The 21908-nt window shown below is 37.0% G+C and overlaps 1 protein-coding gene across 1 annotated transcript in view; it reads right to left on the bottom strand.

Annotated features, from left to right (window-relative positions):
* WDR49 (WD repeat domain 49) overlaps nucleotides 1-21908 on the bottom strand; it is a 104524-nt gene that overhangs the window by 57371 nt on the left and 25245 nt on the right. The window contains 1 exon segment of the mRNA XM_033132729.1: nucleotides 8833-9066. Coding sequence (XP_032988620.1) covers nucleotides 8833-9066 — 234 coding nt within the window.

The raw sequence follows: 21908 nt of genomic DNA, 5'->3' as shown, positions 1-21908 counted from the left end.
GCAATCAGGCTCTTTGATATGTCCACACAAAAGCCTGTACACATGTTTATAGCAGCTTTATTCATAATTGCCATACTTTGATACAGCCAATATGTTCTTCAGTAAATGAATGAATTAAAAAAAAAACAACAAAAAACTGTGTTTCATATCCATACAATGAAATATTTATTCAGTGCCAAAAAAAGAGCTTTCAAGCCATTAAAATACATACAGGAAACAAAAATGTATAATATTGAGTGATAGAAGCCAATCTAAAAAGGCTACATACTGTATGATTCCAACTATATGACATTCTGAAAAAGGCAAAACTATGTAGACAGTAAAAATATCACTGGTAACCAGAAGTGAGAGAAGGAGGGTAGGAAGACATGGGTGGAGGATAGAGGGTTTTTAAGGCAGTGAAATTACTCTATGTGGTGCGGTAATGGTAGATACATGTCATCATACATTTGTCTAAATTCACAGAATGTATAACAGCAAGAGTGAACCCTAATGTAAACTGTGGTTACATTTGGTGATAGGATGTGTCAATAAAAGTTCATCAATTGTAACAAACGTAGCACTCTGGTGGGAAATGTGCATAATGAAGGAGGCTACCCACGTGGGAGGACAGGGGTATCTGGAATATTTCTGTACCTTCTTCTCAATTTTGCTGTGAACCTAAAAGTACTCTTTAAAAAAAGAAAAAAAAAGAAGGTGTTTAAAAATAGCTTAGACTGTGATGATGAGAGAGGCTGCAGAAAGAGTGCTCTCCTATCCTGAAGATGGATTCGATGTGGCTTTTATGGAGAACATCTGACAGCATCTACCATGGTTACTGACATAGCCTTTGACCCCAAAATTCCAGTTCTAGGAATTTATCCCACAGATTATTTCCTCACTAGTGCTAAAATTTGGGTATTCAAGGTTAAAAACTACTACATTATTTGTAATAGAAAAATACCAGAGTTATTCTATGTCCATAAGAACTGATTCATAAAAATTTGGTAAACCCATGTAATGGAGTACCATGCAGCCTTATAAAGAGAGAGAATACTCTTTAGGTAATGAGATAAAATGATCTTTAGGCTGTATCATTAGGAAAAAACTCAATGTACAGAGCGATGTTTCTATTTGTATAAAAAGCTTTAAAACAATATGTTCTTAAGTATTAATAATTACATATATATTTAAAAATACATATTTACTTGTGCATGAACAGAATAGCCTTTGAAGGGGGCTCAAAGAACTCTAAAACTGGTGGCCTCCAGGGAAAGAAACTGAGTAGGTAAACAAAGGGGTAAGGGGAAATTTTCTCCGTATGTCCTTTTGAGTTTTGTAACACTGAAATGTGTTATTTCTTCCAAGGTCATCACATTTAAATAAATATGCATGTGCCTGCATGTGCACATGTGTGCATCATATATATGTTTTGTTGTAACCTTAAGACTAGGGTACTTCACATGTCTCTATCTAGTGATTAGAGCTCATAGGTTCAGGACTGATATGAAACCAAGTAAAGCCTTACGAGTAAGCTGACTAGTGAAGAAAAGCCACGTCAACTGAATGGAGAGCACTTGGAACCCAGCAATAAGGCAGGCAAAGAGAAAGTTTTCATTAGTGTTCATCCAGTTCTGTCCAAGAGAAACTCATTGATTTTGCCCGAAATACAAGCACTAAAGAAATATAATGTCATGTAAGGTGGAAATAAATTTCCCTCAAGCTTGTCCATTTCCCTTTTCTCAGATTTTACAATTACCAAGGGAACTATAAATTGAATAGTTTAGATTCTCAAATATCTCAATTCCAAAAAAAAAAAAAAATGCTGTACAGAAAAGAGGACAGAAAATGTACTGTCATTAAAAAATTATGGCCCAGCTCCATTTTTCATGAATGATGTGGTATTGTTTCCTGTGATAGTGTCAGTGTTGGCCCTCAAGAAACAGTGTCACCCTGGATAAAGTGAAGAAGGTTTCATCTTCACATTTTCAAAACCAGTATCTTGTGCTGAATTATGGAAACCCTACCATGCATCTCAGGAGTCCTGCTGGAGGCAGCCAGGCAACCATTGTCTGACATGTCTCTTTATGTAACCATGTATGTGGTTAATATGTTTACTCTAGAGACTGAATAAAATGGTAAGATTCTGGGAGGTAATTTGTGTATCAAATTATATGCTATGCATATATTTTAACCGAGAAAGTAATTTCTAAGATCCCTAGATAGATAAAGTAATGAGCACAAACATATTTATGTACAAAAAAATTCATAATAGCAAAATTCTCATCAAGGTAAATGGATCAGCAAATGATGATACATACCTACAATGGGATACTGTGCTGTCTTTTTTTACATGATGAAGTAGATCTATAATTAGGTACAAGGAAATATATTCCAATATGTTAGAGAACAAAAAAGGAGGTTACAGAACCCTATCATATAAAATAGTCTAAGCACAGAGAGGTTTTTAGAACAAGGTGATATTTAGTTCCTTAATGGAACTTGACTGTATTGTTTTAATTTCTTATAATAAGTATATATAATGTTTTACAAAAAATTAAGTTATCTCAATAACAAAAATGGTAAATATTATTGCCTGTCAAAATTTGATGACACCTAAATACCTAGTTGACTGTAAGTTTCTTAGGTGCAAAACAAACTGAAACATTACCTATTTTACAAAAACACATCAACCTACATCATTAGGATAAGAGCCATAGTGATAACTCAGATATTTTATCTATTTCTGTTTATATCTACAAATATATTTTTTAAGCTTTCTAAAATCCATGGGTTTTTAAGAAAAGCTTCATTTAAGAACTCAGTGCAAAGGCAGTTCCTTGGAAATGCTTACAGGATATTGAATTTCTTTGATTCTTTCAAAATTGTGCATTCCAGGGACTCCCTCATCCTGTTCCAACTTGTTCTGTGTTCTGTGCTAGCTGTGAGGGCAAGTTCTTTCTTTCTTTCTCTTTCTTTCTTTCTTTCTTTCTTTCTTTCTTTCTTTCTTTCTTTCTTTCTTTCTTTTTTTCTTTCTTTCTTTCTTTCTTTCTTTCTCTCTCTCTCTCTTTCTCTCTCTCTCTCTCTCTCTCTCTCTCTCTCTCTCTCTCTCTTTCTTTCTTTCAAAATGTATTGAGGTGACAATGGTCAACAAAACTACATAGGTTTCAATTGTACAATGTATAATACATCATCTATATATTGCATTATATATTCACCATCCAGTGAAAGAAAGTATGTGGTTCTTTTTAAAAGGCTTTGCATGGCTTACCATCACTTTCATAGATTAGGAGGCCAAAAGCCAGGAAAGTCCCAGAAATGTGCCAGTCTGTTTTTATATAGGGATTATGTTAGGTTCCCACTTAAGTCAAATAGAATGAAATAATACTAAAGTGTCAGCAACATGTTGAAATTACAACAACAGAAGGAAAGCTTTTCACTAAATTCAGATAAAGGGAAAATCTTCAAAAAAGACACCAAACCAAAGAATCAAAGAGCAAGCATCACTGGACTGAAAAAGCATGGTTTCCTTTTGAACTTGGAATGAGAAATGACAATAATTGCCCAAATCTAGCAATTGAGTACCCATTTGGTGCTAAGAAGAGTGTTAGAAGTTATAGGAAAATACAAAAGTGGAAGATAGGACCTTTCCCTTATGCCAAAACCAGAGGAGGAGAGGAAAATGTGCATTTAATTAAGTGGTTAGAAGGAAAACAACTAGAAATGTGACCAATGCTCAGAGAGGGGTGACATAGCCTGGCTGGATCTGTCCCTGGAGACTTTGGAGGCTGAGAAGACCAAAACCAAACCTTGGAACTGAATGTTTATGAGAAGGAATTGCAATGGCTGAGAAGGAACAGGACAAACAACATCCTCACCTCAACAGGTGTTCCTAAAGAGGAGCAGAGTGGGGACGAAGCCCAATTCAGTATCCCCTCCATCTTGCTAACTCTTCCTAATGTCTGTTTTCACAGGACACATGGTTAAATAAAGATTAAAGAATGCCAAGAAGTTAACAAGCAAACGTGGTGTGATAAAGCATCCACATTCAACCTGAGAGTTACTGGGGACCTGAGAGCACCTTGCTAGGCTGATCATTTGGGAGGAAGGAGGACTGCTTCCAAAAGTCAGGCCATAGCAAGGAATGCTGGAGAGGTACATGTTGTTACTGACATCCTGTCTATGCTCCACAGAAACACACATTTTTAAAAGTTAATAAACTGAAGCTTAAACATGATAAGTAATCTGCCCAACATTTGAATTCTGATCTCTCTAACCCAGAGGTTCTCCACATTTTTGATCTTGAGGGTTTCCAGTCAAGATAGTGGAGTAGATAAACACTGTGTTGGCCTCCTTTCACAAACATATCACAATTTCAAACAAACTACAGAACAACAATTATTGAGAATTGCCTGAAAACTAGCTGAACAGAAGTCTTATAACTAAGAATACACAGAAGAAGCCATGTCAACACTGGTAAGAGATTTAGACCAGGCTAGTCCCACACATACATATGGCAGTTGAAAAATCGAGATGGATATTTTGGCTGTGGAGTTTCCTTCTGAGGAGTGAGGGGTTCTAAACTCACATCAGGCTCCCCAGCACAGGGTTTCAGTGCCAGGAAGAGAAGTACGCACAAATTCTGGCTATGAAAACCACTAGAGATTGTAGCTGAGTGAGATGGAGCTCCAGCACTGGGGAAATAGCTTGAAAGCCACTAGGGACATACAGGGAGGAATTGGTCTGCCTTCAGGACAGGGACTGGTGGGGCAGCTTTCTTCCAGACAGAAGTAATGGCAGAAGGCACTCTTCTTTTGTTGAGTTCTCCCTGTACCCAGTGTGCAGATGCAGGTAGCCACCATATCTGAGTCTCCTTCAGCCTGGCTAACACAATTCACTCCACCCTGGTGATTCTCGGAGACCCTGCCCCACCCAATTTGCAGGCCCATCCAAGCTACTTTCAGTGGCTTTTCTGTACAAACAGCCTGTCTTGGCTCATGCTGCAGACTTTTCTAAAACCTCTCAAAGGTTCACAAACTCCAAACAAGCAGCATCTGATCTTGGTGTTTCCCATACCTCTTGCCAAGCAGGCCCAAGCCTGACACTGGTGACAACCAGCCCCACTTCACAGCTTAGCCTCTCCTAGGTACCTCCAAGCCCAGCACAAGTGACAACCATTTGAAGATACAACCATTTGTAGCTCATATCAAGTGGCCTTGAGTAGGGTACCTACTCAGGTGACCTTAGCAGCAGGTGACCTTAGCCTGCAGCAGAGGCCCTCCCAAGAGGTCCCAGAAACAATACATTGGTGGCCAGCTTCAGACCCCACCAGAGCACCACCCAACCACCTCCACAGTGACACACCTAAAGGGCAGGCTGGGCAGGCAACAGAGTCCCACTAAAGCAAATCCTGCCCCATAGGGCCATCCCCTGTACAACATCTCCTCCACTGTAGTCATGGCCAGTCCTCACAACCAGTGAGCTTAAGGGTCAATCCCTCCCAGTCATGTGCAGATAGCAACCAAAGCTCAACTATAACAGGAGCACACAAGGAACACACCTTGTGTGAGCAGCACAAGTGAGCAGCACCTAGCTCAGGTGACCAGCATGACTGTGCCACTGGGCCCCACAGAACAGCTAAGACATAAGGCCACTCTACCAAGAACAGGGGACATAACACCTCTACCTAATTCATAGAAACAAAAAGAGGGAGGCAGCCAAAGTGAGGAGACAAAGAAACATGTCCCAAATGAAAGAACAGAACAAAGCTCTGGGGGAAAAAAGAAGAAAACTAAAGAAAATGGAGACAAGCAACCCACCAGATGCAGAGTTCAAAAACTGGTTATAGGGATGCTCAATGATCTCAGAGAGAATTTCAACAAAGAGATAGGAAATATAAAAATGGAGATAGAAAACATAAAAAAGAACCAGCCATGAATGAAGAATGCAATAACTAAAATAAAGAATACATTAGAGTGAATCGACAGTTGATTAGATGGAGGAAAGGATCATATCAGTGATTTGGAAGATAAAGCAGTAGAAAACACCCAATCAGAACAACAAAAAGAAAAAAGAATTTTAAAAAAAATGAGAACAGTTGAAGGGGCCTCTTGGACAATATCAAGCATACGAACATTCGCATCATAGGGGTACCAGAAGGAGAAGACAGGGAGAAAGGACTTGAAAATCTATTTGAAGAAATAATGACGGAAAACTTCCCAAAAGTGGAGAAGGAAATAGATATACAAGCCCAGGAAGTGCATAGAGTCCCAAACAAGATGAACCCAAAGAGGCCAATACCAAGACACATCATAATTAAAATGCCAGAGGTTAAAGACAAAGAGAGAATCTTAATTAAAGCAGGAAGAGAAAAGCAGTTAGTTACCTACAAGGGAGCTCCCATAAGACTGTCAGCTGATTTTTCAACATAAACTTTGCAGGCCAGAGTGTGTGGCAGGAAATATTCTAAGTGATGAAAAGTGAAGACCTACAATCAAGATTACTCTACCCTATATTTAGAATCAAAGGACAGATAAAGAGCTTCTCAGATAAGAAAAAGTTAGAGTTTATCACCACTAAACAAGTATTATAGGAAATCTTAAAGGGAGAAGGAGGAGGAGGAAAAGAAGGAGAAGAATATGAATAATAAAATGGCAAATACTATGCATCTATCAGGAATTACTTTCAATGGAAAGGGATTAAATGCTCCAATCAAAAGACATAGTGAATGACCTTCACTATCTGGTTCTAAGCTCCCTTTACTGTCTCAAGTACCACAGCATTTGCTAAGTGTTCCCACACTGAGCCACACCAGAATAAACCTTCTCCCCATAAATACAGTATGAGTGCTCAAGCCTCTTTGCAGGTGCTCAGGTTGTGCTTTCTGTCTGGAACTACTTCTTTCTCCTTTTAAAGATTCCCACTGTAGCTTTCAGGCTCTGCTGAAATGTCAACCACCAGCCCCAGGCAGAACTTATCACTTTCCACGGAGAGTGCTTGGCTCTTACCTCTACTTTATTATACTGAATTACACTTGGGGATTGGTAATGTGTCTGCCTCCCCTTCTTTCTCAGCCCACAATCCTGTCACGGGCACCTACTAGCTTGAGGATCAGGAAGATGCCCTGGACCTGCACGTGAAGACCCGAGTCTCCCTGGGCTACGGGGGCAAAGAAACTGTACTGTAAGAATTAATCTTTGATTCCTCAGTCCTTGCTCCTGGTATTTGTCCAAAACTGTTTTATTTGATTTGTCTAATTACTCTAAAATGATAAATATCACTGGCTGATGGAACTGTGGGTGATATTGTTTTGTTTTGTTTTTAACTTGACTGCAATACATTTTTATAATTATAAATGTAATACAATGTTAAAGTGTTTCTTTATAGCTTAGCAGCTGTTAGGAAGCGCTTATGTATGTGATACACAGCTCTATGTGCTTTATATACATATTAATGCTTTTAGTTATTTATACTATTAACAGCAAAAATAAGTAGTGGTGTGATTATTCACCTCAATCGTACAGTGATTCTTCCTACATCATATACCATATGTGCATATTCTATTGTTGCCTATAACTTGCATATATTTCTGTTATATTGCCTTTATCATCATGTCCCAAATGGGAGATTTCAGATCTTCTTTGTGTCTCATTTCCTGAATTCCTCAGTGAATATTGCTCATCTTATAGCCAGGCAATATGGGATCTTAACATCTACGCAGAAACCTAGCTTTTTAACTTTGCAGATCTCAATTAGCAAAATGTTCTCCTGGAAACAAATGCATCTTTCAGTGGCCACCAGGGAGCCGAATTAACTGGTTGCCTTTATAAAGTTCAGTAAAACATTTACGGGGGAATGTTTCCCACAGATGGAATTCAAAATAGATTGTTTTGTAAAAGACTTTTATCTCCTAGGATAACCAGAAAACAGGATGTTTGAAGTAGTGACATGACATACTGCTCATTCCTAACAAAGAGCTTTCCACCCCTTGCACCAAATCTGAACCATTCATTTCTGTGTGACTGCAGAAGCTTCTGCAGAAGGGAAGGCAAGAATGGGTTGGAGTTATTATTTAATTGGCTGCAAGCTGAATACTGGCGATCTGCTGGGCTGCCGCTGTGCAGTTACAGTCAGGCCTGAGGTGATCACTGCAGCAGACTGACCTTCACTGGTACCCACTCCCTGCAGGAGACCCCCGGCTGGCCCTCCGTGTCCTCTAAGAAGGCGTGCGGTCCACGCACATCTTGCTCCAGAGAAGCTGCGTGTCTTCATTGACATGCAGGTAGCGCTCCCATAAGCAAAGGCTGCAGAGTGTCATTAAAGTGGTGGGGAGACAAACAACACTTGTGCTGCATACCAAGTGGCACCACATTTAACTGAATCATTTTATTATCAGTACATTCCGGGCTGGCACTGTGAGCCACTGGTATAAAATGTGCTGGCAACACGGATCTCTGCTAATTACATTTCATGCATATTTCAGAATTTTCCACAGGGATACAGGAAGATGGTGTTCATAAAAGAAAATTTTACAACCAGGTTGACTTGCAGTTGGCATTCCAAACTAGCAGGTAACACAGATAAGTTCAATTATGTTACCTTGCTGTGTTTGTTTTAGCTGAAATATTGCAATTCCTTGTAACTCTATCAGTGTTGCCGTGGTCACTGGCTGAAAATGAAATCATACTTCAAATCCACCTAAACACACATTACTGCAAAAAAACATGACTATTAAATCATTTCTTTCCCATGTTCCTTTTGCTATAGTTGTCCTCAGTGACCTCAGATTGAATCGAGAAAATGAGCTTCTGGATGTGGCGACGTGTTGAGAGAGTGACAGAAAAGCATCATTACCTGTTTCAAGAGTGAACTGTAAAGAACACAAGTGACGATGTCCTCATGACTTTTCACCCTCTTGCTGGCGTCCCTTTTCATTGCCAACAATGCTAGCTGGTGATTAAATGATATGAAAAGTCGACCATGGGCTTCATCAAAGTGGAAGAGGCATCTGAAGTCCTGACTTTTGGGGAAAGAACATGCTATCCTCTGGATGGACAGCTGGTGCTGAATATCCCAGAGTCTCAAGACCTGGATGAAAAGTGATAAAGTCATATGACTATGTCAATATCATTTCTAAGTTTTTAGCCAAAATTTGTTTGTTTGTTTGTTTTTTTACCTCATCCTCGACTCCAGGCAGACAGTTGTTTCCTCCATATTGCTATAATTGTTCACATTTCTGTCATAGCACATTTATTTTGTATTTCCCTTATCCATTTAAATACCTCATCAATTGTAATCTCCTCCAGGGAAGGCATTGTGTTTTGTCTCATCCCCGGAAAAGTGCCTGACAATTAGGAGGTACCTGTGGTAGGCAGACTAATGGTCCCCAAACATGTCCATGCCCGATCCCTGGAATGTGTCATCACATTATCTTACATGGCAAATGGAATTTTACAAGTGTGATAAATTAAGGACTTTGAGATGGAGAGATTATCCTGGATGATTTGGGTGAGTTCAATGTAATCACAAGGGAGATCTACCTACTTTTGCTGACTTTGAAGATGGAGGAAGGGGGTCTCGAGGCAAGGCAGATGGAAAAGGCAGAGAAACGGATTCTCCTCCAGAGCCCCAAGAAAGGAGGACAGCCCTGTTAACATCTTGACTTTAGCCTAGTGAGACCCATGCTGGAATTCTAACCCACAGAATACAAAGTCATTTTTTACTGTTTCAAGCCAAGCTTGGCAATTTTTCACAGCAGCAATAGAAAACTAATAGAGCATCTTTCTAACTATTAAAATTGTAATACTCAATATACAATACCGATAACAAAAGATGAATACAAGTCACGTTTGACTTTTGCAGTTACAAGAGGTGCTCAAAGTGGGTAGCATAATTTTAATACAGTCTTTTCCTTTCTTAAAATATGTATACATTTTTTTGTAACCTGTGTGTGTGTGTGTGTGTGTGCATTTGGTATTAAATGAAATCAAGTTCAAATAAACCACAGATATTAGATTGTTATTCAAACACAGACAATCAAGACACAAAAATGACACGCAGATAGAATAAGACAGAGAAAAAAACAGGAAAGGCAGCTTTGAAGGTGCCAAGTGTTGCTGCTGTGAATCATGGTACAGAATTAACACAGGCCAGTGAGGGAAATAGAGTCAAAAGGGAGACAGGAGAAACGCTTTCAAAAGGGGTTAGCAGGCACACTCTAGGGCCAGATTTCTTGGGTTCTAATCTTGGCTCTGTCCCTTACTGAATGGTGACCTCCAGCAAGTTGTGTCTCTGAGTTCATGACATGGTACCTTCCTCATCCAATGCTGTGAGGCTTCAATGAGAGCCCATGTCAAGCACTTACCATGATGACCAGCATGCAATGTGTTCAATAACTATTCTTTTATTATTAAATTTATTTTAATAATAAAATAATGAAAATTGTGTAAATATTAGAATCTAAGAATGAAGACGGTTCTTTCAAATAAACTAGTCTACCTTATCCAATGTAAGAATTATTTCTAAATTATCTATTTAAAATAGGACTCTGTTTAATATACCATGATGTGTTTATGATTCCATAAGGAAGGCAACCCTGTAGTTCTTAACCTATTTTAAATCAAATACTCCTTTGGGGAAAAAAAAAATCTGTTGAAAATGACGGTCTGTCCCTTGCCCCTAAATGTATATACCCATAAAAAGACACGATTTTCTATATAATTTTGGAGGTATACAAATATGTGCAGACCCCCCAAATCCACAGGATAGGAATTTCTACAGTAATTGTTTAAATATGTTCAGCCAAAGGCATCCTCTTCTACCTCTTTTCTTACATCTATATAAATCTCTTCTGACACCTCTTGGACAGGTTCAATGACCCCAGTTCCTTCAGTCATCATGCTATCAATTTTTAGATCCCATTCCACCATGGCAGCCTCTTGATAATCTCACTTTGTTTTCCCTTTCTCTCGCAGGGAGGATGGTCATTCAAGATTTTGTTTACTTTTAAAAATCATAGTAGGATATGTCCATGGTATAAAATCCAATAGCACTGAAAGGCTTTTGTTCCCAGCCCATCCCTCTGAACCTCAAGACACACTCCTGGGAGACAGCCTTTTTAAAATCTTTCTGGGTTATGGTTTTCTTCATGACACCAACTAACAGCAGTGTGTGTGTGTGTGTGTGTGTGTGTGTGTGTGTGTGTAAATAACATATATTAATCACATACCTAATGACTCTCTACTCTAAAAGAAAAGGAGTTATTTAACACTACTTTTTTTTCCCTTTATTTCCCCATTTCTCTCAATCTGAACATTTTATTTTTTAGCCCTATTGGCTATTATAATTTAAAATAACATATTTACAAATTAATTAACGCACTTTAAATTTAAGACTGTATCTCTCAATTCACCAATATGTACAATGAGTACCTTCGGGTCCTCAGGGCTTTGTGTTAAGCAATGTGCTCAGAATAAAGCCAATATTTCAGGTGGTTCTCACAACAGTTACAGATGCTGTGACTTCTGAAAGGAGCCTATTTCTACATTAACTGATTAAGCCACTCCATCATACCTTTCACTTACCTTGAGGCCCTAACCAAGCAAAACCTTAGATCTTATTCCCACGAACAAATAACCAAATGAGACCTCTACCATCCTGTCTTCAAAAATCTGATGTTTCAAGCTAAGATTGGGATTTTTCCTACTTCTGATTTAGAGTTACAGTGTGACAATATAATTTCAAATTGCAATTCAATTATATTGACAATCCTTCCATGATTTGTTCACACATTTCATTTAACACAGTAGATGTTCAATAAATATATATATACATATATATACACATATATATATATATATATTTAATCTGTTGAAGATTGTAGCTCACCTGATAACTATGTCGTTATCCAGTTTAATTGGTGAAAAAATTAAGTAGGACAAATCCAAGAAAAAATTAGGTAGGACAAATCCAAGCACTCCCATAAAAAACTTGCCTCACTTCTACATGGTTATTCATCTAATTGTAGATCTTATATAATCTACAATGAAATTTTATTAGACTTTTTCAAATATCTCACAGAAATAATTATGCTTATAGGGTAACCTCTCCATCTATACCAAAAATCTTAAACTAACCTAGTCAATCCCTACCAGATAAACAGCATTACCAAACCCCAAAAATATACATTTATAAAGTAAATTGGGTTTTCTTGGAAAGAATTTATTACATAATTCATGCTGGTTCTTAACCATTACTAGATAATTTTTATTTAAAACATTCTGGAAACTCTCCAGAAAATGTTTATCCTTAGGAATATGGATTCTACAAAAACCAAGACTTGCAAGTAGATTTCAATGTGTTCAAAATATAAACAGAATTGATACACTGTTATTTTGAATGTTAAAGCCATAAAATTAGACACATCTAGATCATTTACAAACACTCATATTACTTATGATAGTTTTGTCTTCATTGTCCAAAATCCTGTCTTGTTTAGTATGGACTCTGTTCTAAAAAACAAAAACTAACTTCATATCTGAATAATAATCTGGGGCATACTTGAGTATAGAGTAACAATAACTCAACAGGATTACTGGGCTATAATTTTCCCAGAATTATTTTCTACTGTGTTGTTCAAATAATTTATATTGTCTTTCATATTTCATTGACATTTAGTCATATAAATTAAAGGAAAAATTTAAAACAGATGAGTGACAACCTCTCTACTCTATGACAGGTTATTTCTTGCTATTAGCAATTAAAATTAGAAATATTTTTATCAGAATGTGTATATTCATTTTTTCTTAACACATTTGTGTAGTTCTTCCCTTTCTTCCTCTGGAGAACTCTCTAGATTAATGATCCTATTAAGTCCACCTTCTATCTTTAATTCCCTAATTTTTCTGTCTGCGAAGAATCAAAGCCACAGCATTGATAAACTGCATTTAACAGTGTTCCAGCATTCTCCTAGATATCGTGTCATAATATGTGACCTGACATAAGCTTTTCAATTTTCACTATACAACTATATTCGATTCCAGTGGCTCTTAACCTTGACATTAGCAACACCTATGGTGCTTTAGAAATTGCCTATGCTTGGACCCTTTTCCCAGGGAAATTAAATTGGAATCTCTAAGATTAGGCTAAGATAGATATAGATATAGATGATATAGATATAAATATATATCCAGAGGTGCCAAAAAACATATACACATGACTTGTAGTCATTTTTTATTATCAATATATATTGAGTATTACAATTTTAATATAGTTTTTTCATTTCTTAAAGTGTATATACATTTTTTTGGCAACCTCTGGATAGATGGATATATATATACACATATATATGTATATACGTATATATATACATCCTTTCTCCCTGCTGCCTGCCAGAGATGAACAGAATGATTTCACAAAAGCATAATGAAACTGTACCAAGTAAATAATTTAGTAAATAAATAAATAACACTTGCCTTTTGTCCTATCAATATTACATTTACAAATGGATAATTTCATGGATAAGATAGATGCGTGAATAGATGCATGCATAGACAAATAATCTGCTTTCAGTGCACTTTTTAAAACCAAATAAACATTATTTACATGTTAGCAACATGTCCAAATTTAATTCAAAGTAGTTAGGTGAAAAAAATTCATAATTCCCCAATAATAACAGAAGAGTGAGGGAAATGTAGAAAACAAATTCAGATGACTATATGGAAATGATACTTGTTTGGTTTCATCAAACATTTACTACTAACTCCTGCCATCCTGTAGAAGATGGATATTAAATGACAATGAGGAGAGACAGAGAGAGAGAGAGAGAGAGAGAGAAATGCATCCCCAAGGGATTTTGAGAATAACACTACACCAGCTCAGTTCTCAGGGGATAATCCACAAAAATGGATAGGCTACTTGAAGATCATAGGATAAGAAGAACTGAGGGCATTTGCTCTCCTGAATATACATTTATGTATTAACGAGTCTATTTATTTAGAATTTAAGCCTTTGGGTAATCCAGAAAAACATAGTCAGTGACTATTTAAAGGCAATTTTATTTGACATGATATATGCTGGTACTACCTCAGCTAATGTATTTATCTTAAAGTCATATAGCAAATATTTCTTTAAGAAATATTTTGACCATTTTTTCAAATACTGAAGTCAAACAAAATATTAGGCAGAAATTAAAATCTTCTCTTGTGCTATTCATCTTTAAATTGTTATCATAGCCATTATTCTTCCTTCTTTTTGTTCATTCTTTTTGACAAAAATGAGAAAAGACATTAAGCTCTAAGACTCAGATTTTTATGATGTGTCTGTTTGTGTATTCTGTCATTGACTTTGAAAAAGTCAGAATGTTTTCTAATACTGTGAATTGTTCTGCAGAAACCTCATTGATTTCCCAGCTCGAATTTGGCAATAATTTTAACTAATACCAGCATTTTATTTCAGGTGTTTTCTTTTTTTAGAACAAAAGTTCCTTTGAGGAATTTTTAAATTTCAATTAAGTTGATTTTTTGCCCTTCTCATTACTCGCATAACAATGAAAAAGATAACAGATTGTTTTCCTGGTTTTTAAAAAGATTTCTAACTTTGCCTTTCAAAGATCACAGTTTCTCTTTTATTTTACAAAGTAAATTTAAACACTTTATGTTTCTTTCTTTTTTCTTTCTTTGTACTCGATATTTATACTAACAACAGCTTTAAAGGAAATAAGTAAAAAATAGCTAGAACAAAGGAACTCTAGTTCAAGTATCATTGCAGACTCGGTTTTTGTAGGGGGCCTTCCTGCTTCAAAGAAACACAGTTCTGAATAAAACATAACTCTGTTGACTCGCTGGGCCTTCAGGGAGTGGGGACAATCTCCACCAGTCTAAAAGAAGAAAAAAAGGAAAAGAAACAAACTTAAGATGGAAACAGTGAACAGTAGGCATAAAAGCAGAGACTACAGTCAGGAGCCTAAGCCTTGGACCAGCAGCAAGATGGAGGCACTGAGGCGAGACTGTTCAATTAAACTGGACAACAGAAAAGGAGAATACAGTATCCTCAGGACAGTGTTTTCCTCATTTCCGCCCTGCAAAACAAATAAAAATCTTCTCTGGAGGGAAGCATCTTCAATTTAGTTGCTCAGAATGCCTATAGTTTAGAAACAGCAAAAAACAAGGTAACAGTAAAAAATAACCAAACATAAAAGGTAACAAGTCACCATGAGGGAAAATAACCAAAGCAACAAATATCAGATGTACATCACCAAGGACTCCAGATCTTGGAATTATTAGATAAGAATATAAAACAATGAATATGAAATTAAAGAGCTAAAAGTCAAATTCCCCCAAATGAGCAAACTACAAAAAACTATCCAAAATTACCAGTTTGTTACAAAAAGTTTAAATAAAAAAGGAATTTCAGCCAAGATGGCAGAGTAGGTAAACGCTGTGCTTACCTTCTCTCAGGACCATATCAAAAGTACAACTAAACTACAAAACAACCATCATAGAGAATCACCTGAAATCTTGCTGCACCAAAGTCCTATGATTAAGGACATGCAGAAGAAGCCACCTCGAGACTGGTAGAAGGGGTAGGGACATGGAACAGGCTGGTCCCACACCTGCATGTGAACATTAAAAAGGGGAGGGATATCTCGGCTGCAGAGGCCCCCTCAAAGGAGCAAGGGGTCCCAGTGCCATACCAGGCTCCACAGCTCAGGGTTCCAGTGCCAGGGAAAGAAGTCCTCATAATTTCTGGCTGTGAAAACCAGCGAAGATAGTGGCTAAGTGAGACGGGCGGCAGCTGGAGTTTCAGTTGCTCCTCTTAAAGGGACTATACCTGGACCTACTCGTTGATGGAATCACTGGCTCTGAGCTCCAGTGCTGGGGCAGCAGCTAGAAAGGCACTAGGGACATACAGGGTATGTGTGTGGGGTGGGGGCAGAAAGGGGTGATTGGTAACTGAGTTGTCTGACTTCAGGAAGAGAGCAGGAGGGACAGTTTTCTCCCAGACGGAGGAACTGGCAGAGGCCATTGTTTCTTTGTTAAGCCCTCCCCCTTCCTGGCATTTAGACACAGGTGGCTGCCATATCTGATTCTCCATCAAGCTGGCTGACACCATTGGTTCATCATGCCCTGGTGATTCTGACACCCCACCCCATGCAACTGTAAGGTATACCCACATTGCTGCCAGTGGATTTTTCATACAAACCACCTGACTTGGCTCATGCTGCAGACTATCCTAACATCTCTCAAAGTCTCACAAAACCCAGATAAGCTTCAGCATGTTCCATACCTCTGGTTGAGCATCCCTAAGACCAGCACTAGTGGCAGCTGGCCTTGGTTCACGGCTTGACCTTTCAAGGTACTTCCAAGCATGGCACGAGCAACCGTCATCTGTGGATGGCTTTGTGGCTCCTACCAGGTGGCTCCAAGTGGGGCACAAGCTGCACCTGAATGTGACCTGGAACAGGTCACCTCCAAGGTGGCCCTGGAGTTGGTGCGTGCAGTGGCCAGCTTCAAAACAAGCTAGACCATCACCTAGTCACTCCCAAGAAAGATACACCTAAGGGGCAGATTGGGCAGGCACCAGAACTCTGCTGAGGCCTGCTATGTAGGGTCCGCCCCTGCACCACAACTCCTCCACTGTAGTCATGGCCAGTCCACACAACCAATGAGACTGAGGGTCAATCTCTCCCACTGACATTCAAACAGCAAGTAAGGCTCAACTACAAGAGGAGGGCACACACAACCCACATAAGAGACAGAACTGGAGTGTGCAGCTCAGGTGACAAAGAAGTCTACATACCCTACAGCACACCAAATACATAAGGCCACCCTACTAAGACCAGGAGATATAGCAGCCCTACCTAATACATAGAAACAAACACAGGGTGGCAGCCAAAATGGGGAGACAAAGAAACATGTCCCTGCTTCCCAAAAGCACAAAGCTCCTGAAAAAATACTTTACAAAATGGAGAAAAGCAATCTATCAGATGCAGAGTTCCAAAAACTGGTTATAAGAATGATCAGTGATCTCAGGGAGAACTTCAACAAAGAGACAGGAAACATAAAAATGGAGATAGAAAACATAAAAGAGAACCAGTTAGAAATAAATAATACAAGAACAAAAATGAAGACTACATTACAGGGAATCAACAGTAGACTAGATAAAGCAGAGGATCAAATTAGAGATTTAGAAGGTAATGTAGCAGAAAACACCTAAACAGAACAACAAAAAGAAAAAAGAATCTTAAAAACATGAGAGTTTAAGTGACTTTTGGGACAACAGAAAGCATACAACATTCGCATATAGGGGTACCAGAAGGAGAAGAGAGGGAGCAAGGAATTGAAAACCTATTTGAAGAAATAATGACTGCAAACTTCCGTAACTTGGAGAAGGAAATAGATATACAAGCCCAGGAAGCACAGAGTCCCAAACAAGATGAACCCAAAGAGGCCAGCACCAACAGACATCATAATTGAATTGCCAAAGGTTAAAGACAAAGAGAGAATCTTAAAAGCAAGGGCTTGGCATGTAATATTCAAGTGATGAACGGCAAGGACCTACAACCAAGATTACTCTACCCAGCAAACCATCATTTGGAATTGAAGGACAGATTAAGAGCTTCTCAGGGGAAAAAAATTAGGGGAGTTCATCACCACCAAACCAGTATTACAAGGAATCTTAGAGGGACTTTTTCAAAAAAATAAAAAATATGAATAATAAAATGGCAATCACTACATACCAATCAATAACTACTTGCAATGTAAATGGATTAAATGCTGCAATCAAGAGATGGGGGGGTAAGTGGACAAGAAAACAAGACACTCATATATGCTGCCTACAAGAGACGCACTTCAGATCAAAAGACATAGATAGAATGAACATAAAGGGATGGAAAAAGATATCCCATGAAAATCGAAACAAACAAACAAAAACAAAAAAAAAAAAAGAAAAGAAAAACCTGGTACAGCAATACTCATATCAGACAAAATAGACTTTAAAGCAAAGACTATAACAAGAGACAAAGAAGGACCTAGTAATCTCACTTCTGGGTATTTATCTGAAGAAACTCAAAATGCCCCCTTTGAGGGGACATACCCATCCATATGTTTATTGCAGCATTATTTTCAATAGCCAAGATATGAAGGCAACCTGCGTGTCCCTGAATGGGTAAAGAAGAGGTGATACATACCGGGGGTGCCAAAAAAATGTGTACACATGACTTGCATTCATCTTTTGTTATTGGTATATATTGAGTACTACAATTTTAATACAGTTTTTTCCTTTCTTAAAATGTGTATACATTTTTTGGGCACCGTCTGTATATACAATGGAATAGTACTTGGTCATACAAATAATGAAATCTTGCCATCTGAAACAACATGGATGAACCTAAATGGTATTGTGTTGAGTGTAGTAAGTCAGACAACAAAAGACAAATGTTATATGATTTCACTCATAAATGGAATCTAAAGAACAAAATAAACAAAGAAAACAGAAGCAAACTCATAGATACAGATAACATTTTGATGGTTGCCAGGTGGGAGGGGGATTGGGGGTAGATGAAAAATGGGAAGGGATTAAGAAGTATAAATTCGTTGTTACACAGTAGTCATGGGGATGTAGAAAACAGCATAAGGAATATAGTCAATAACATTGCAATAACTATGTATGGTATCTGATGGGTAATAGATTTATTGGGGTGACAGATGGGAGGGTGTTTGGGGGCAGAGTAAAAAGATGAAGGTATTAAGAAACACAAGTTGGTAGTTACAAAATAGTCATGGGGATGTAAAGTAAAGCATAGTGAATATAATCAATAATATGGTAATAACTATATGCAGTACCAGGTTGGTACTAGTCAGGAGGGTCACTTTGTAAATTATATAAATGTCTAACCACTATACTGTACACCTGAAATTGATATAAAATAATATTGAATGTCAACTGTAATTGAAAATTTAAAAAGGAGGGAAAAGATAAACAGTAATAAGAGGTTCAAATTTCCAGGTATAAAACAAGTAAGTCTTGGGGATGCAATGTACAGCATAGGGAATACAGTAAATAATATTGTGACAGTATAGTACAGGGTCAAATGGTTCCTGGACTTGTTATGGTGATCAATTATTGAGGTATATAAATGTTGAACAACTATCGTGGACACCTGAAACTAATATAATATTGTATGTTAGCTATATTTTAATAAAAAAAATTTTTAAGAAAATAATTTAAAAAATAAAAACTGTGTTAAAATTAAAAACTTAATGCATGGTTTTACAGAAAGAAGACACACACCACCATTAGAAACACCACCATTAAAGTTGAGAATATGATTACATGATCAGGATATCGCCTAGAATATGGAGGAAAAACTTGAACAAGGAATGGGAAAGAAATCTGTGCATAAAATTTTTCTGAAAAACAGCTATAAAAATGAATAAATTGGTAAATACAGGATGTGCTTTCTCAATATTTTAAGGATGTCAAATATCAAATTCAATGAAATTCCAATTTAAATATTAATATGATTTTTTCATGGAACATAAATATTAGTCTTAAAATTTACTTGGAAGAATAAAATGCCACAATGTAGTTAAAATTAAAAAACAAACAAAAAAACAAAAAACAGAAACAGGAGTTGCCTTACCAGTTATTAAAATATACAATAAAGATATGGTTAAGCAGTATTATATTAGTGTAGGGAAAGACAAGTAGACTAATGGAAAGAATAAAGCATCCAGAAACAAATTCATGTATATACAGTAATTCAAATGATGAAACCAATGGCATTTTAAACTGAGATAGACAAATTATTCAAAAAGTTATTAGAGAGACAAATTATTCAAAAGTGAGAGAGAGAAATTATTCAAAAAGTAATTTTGGATCTCCATTGGTAGAAAATAAAAACTTTACACAAAAATAAACTGCAAAATCAAATGCAAAAAAACCCCACAATCCTACAATATACAAAGTATTAGTGGAAAATAAACTATTTTTATAAAGATGAGATGTGGAAGACATTCCTAGGATAGATATGAAATCCAAAGCCATAAAAAAGTTGTTTCTTAGATTCAACTTCATAAAAATTAAAAACTTTTTAATGGGAAAAATGATATAAACAAAGATTTCTGCTTGGAAGAGATATTTGCATCACATATAATAAACAAAGGATAATCAAAATATTTTTCAAACAACAAATCAATATGAAAAAGACAGTCTAGTTAAAGATAAAGGGCATGATCAAATAGTGCACAAAGAACAAGAAATGTAAATGGCCAATACATATCTGAAAAAATAATTCATCCTAGTGTTTTGTCCATCAAGTTTACAAACAGGTGAACAAAAAAATGGTACTGACTATAGACAAGAACATGGGGAAACAGGTACCTTTATACACCTCTGATGAGTAAGTATTTCCAATTGGTACAACATTTGTGAATTGAAATCAACAATATTTACAAAAATTGTTTAAGAAATGCATCCCTGTTGACTTAATAGCATCACTTCTAGGAACTCCTCACAAAGATATTTACTTACGAGGCCTTAGTGGGGTGTGTGTGTGTGTGTGTGTGTGTGAGATAGTTGGTTCATAAAGATAAAAAATTAAACAGTATATTTTTCCTAAGTAGGTGATTGACTAAGTTATGGCCATCTATACTATAAATTACTATGTAGCAGGTAAAAATTCAGGTCTACATATACTCACATGGGAAGATCTCTAGGAGAGATTACTTAGAGAAAAACAAATTGCAGAAAAATACGACGTGTGTGATATTGTTTACCAGAAAACTAATAATAATACTTCCTGTATTTGTACACGCACTTAGAATGGCATATAGAGTTATATATTATAAAAATATCATATATTATCACATAATAAAATATTAGGTAATGTTAAAACAATATGAGAAGATAGACATTAACTATTAATAGCTATTTTGGGGGAGAGGAGTTGATTTGAAGGGGAATGAGCAAGAACAATATTCCCTTTTTGTACTACATGCTTTTTCATTTGTAGTTTTTATGGGAGGGCATTAATCCATGTACTTACGTAATTAAAACATAATACGTTCAAGAGGGAACTTGAGGAGTGCAGAGAATAGAGAAGGGAAAAGAAGACAAACAGGTAAGAAGGAGGCATGGACAGGAAAGTCTGATTTTGTATTTTCCTTACAACCTTGGGTCTACAAGGCAGAAACCATGCTCTGGGCAAAATCAGAAACTCAACCAAAGGATTAAGTTACAAACTGATCTGATTCTGTAGTCAACACAGGATTAGTAGCCCACGAGAGAGGAGCTAAGAGCAATAGAAAAGCCTAAACAGGTTCACTGGTTAGAATATCAACCCCCAGTAGAAAGAGTTCCCGTAGGCTGTGAAATCCTTTTACTTCCCATGGTGAGTCCTCCTTCAAATAACCAAGTTGCTGGCTTCTTGCAGGGCACTGCCTGATATCAGTGACTGCCATCCTATGAGACAGTTTAGGAATCCAAAGCAAAATGCAATCAGACAATTAGTATGATACCAAAGTCTATAGGGATAAACTTTATGCCTATCCATCACTGGAAAGTGGCAAAAGTACAGTCTTCCAAAAGAGAACTGGTTTCAGATTACTTTTAGAGGAAAGTATTTAGATCTAAATTGCTTTGGTCTGAGAATCCTCTAATTTAGCAACTCATTGACCAAAACATGATTCAATCAAATGCTCTTTTTTAAAAAAGGATGCCTCTTTTCATTTTTCCTGTTCCCTAACTTACCCTCAGTCCTCTAAAATATCCAAAATAATTTTATGTCAATAAAGCAGAGGTTAACCTGGTAGCAGAAAGCCCTGCTGTTTGTTGTGAAGACATGAATACTGAGATTATTATGCATTTATTGAAGTGAAATGGATTTAGACTAATGTGAAAGACAGCACAACAAGCTTTATTATAATGTA

The sequence above is a fragment of the Rhinolophus ferrumequinum genome, chromosome 2, assembly GCF_004115265.2.
Source record: "Rhinolophus ferrumequinum isolate MPI-CBG mRhiFer1 chromosome 2, mRhiFer1_v1.p, whole genome shotgun sequence".
Lineage (NCBI taxonomy): Eukaryota > Metazoa > Chordata > Mammalia > Chiroptera > Rhinolophidae > Rhinolophus > Rhinolophus ferrumequinum.
Note: the sequence above shows the minus strand (reverse complement) of the source record. Positions and strands in the feature narration are given on the sequence as shown.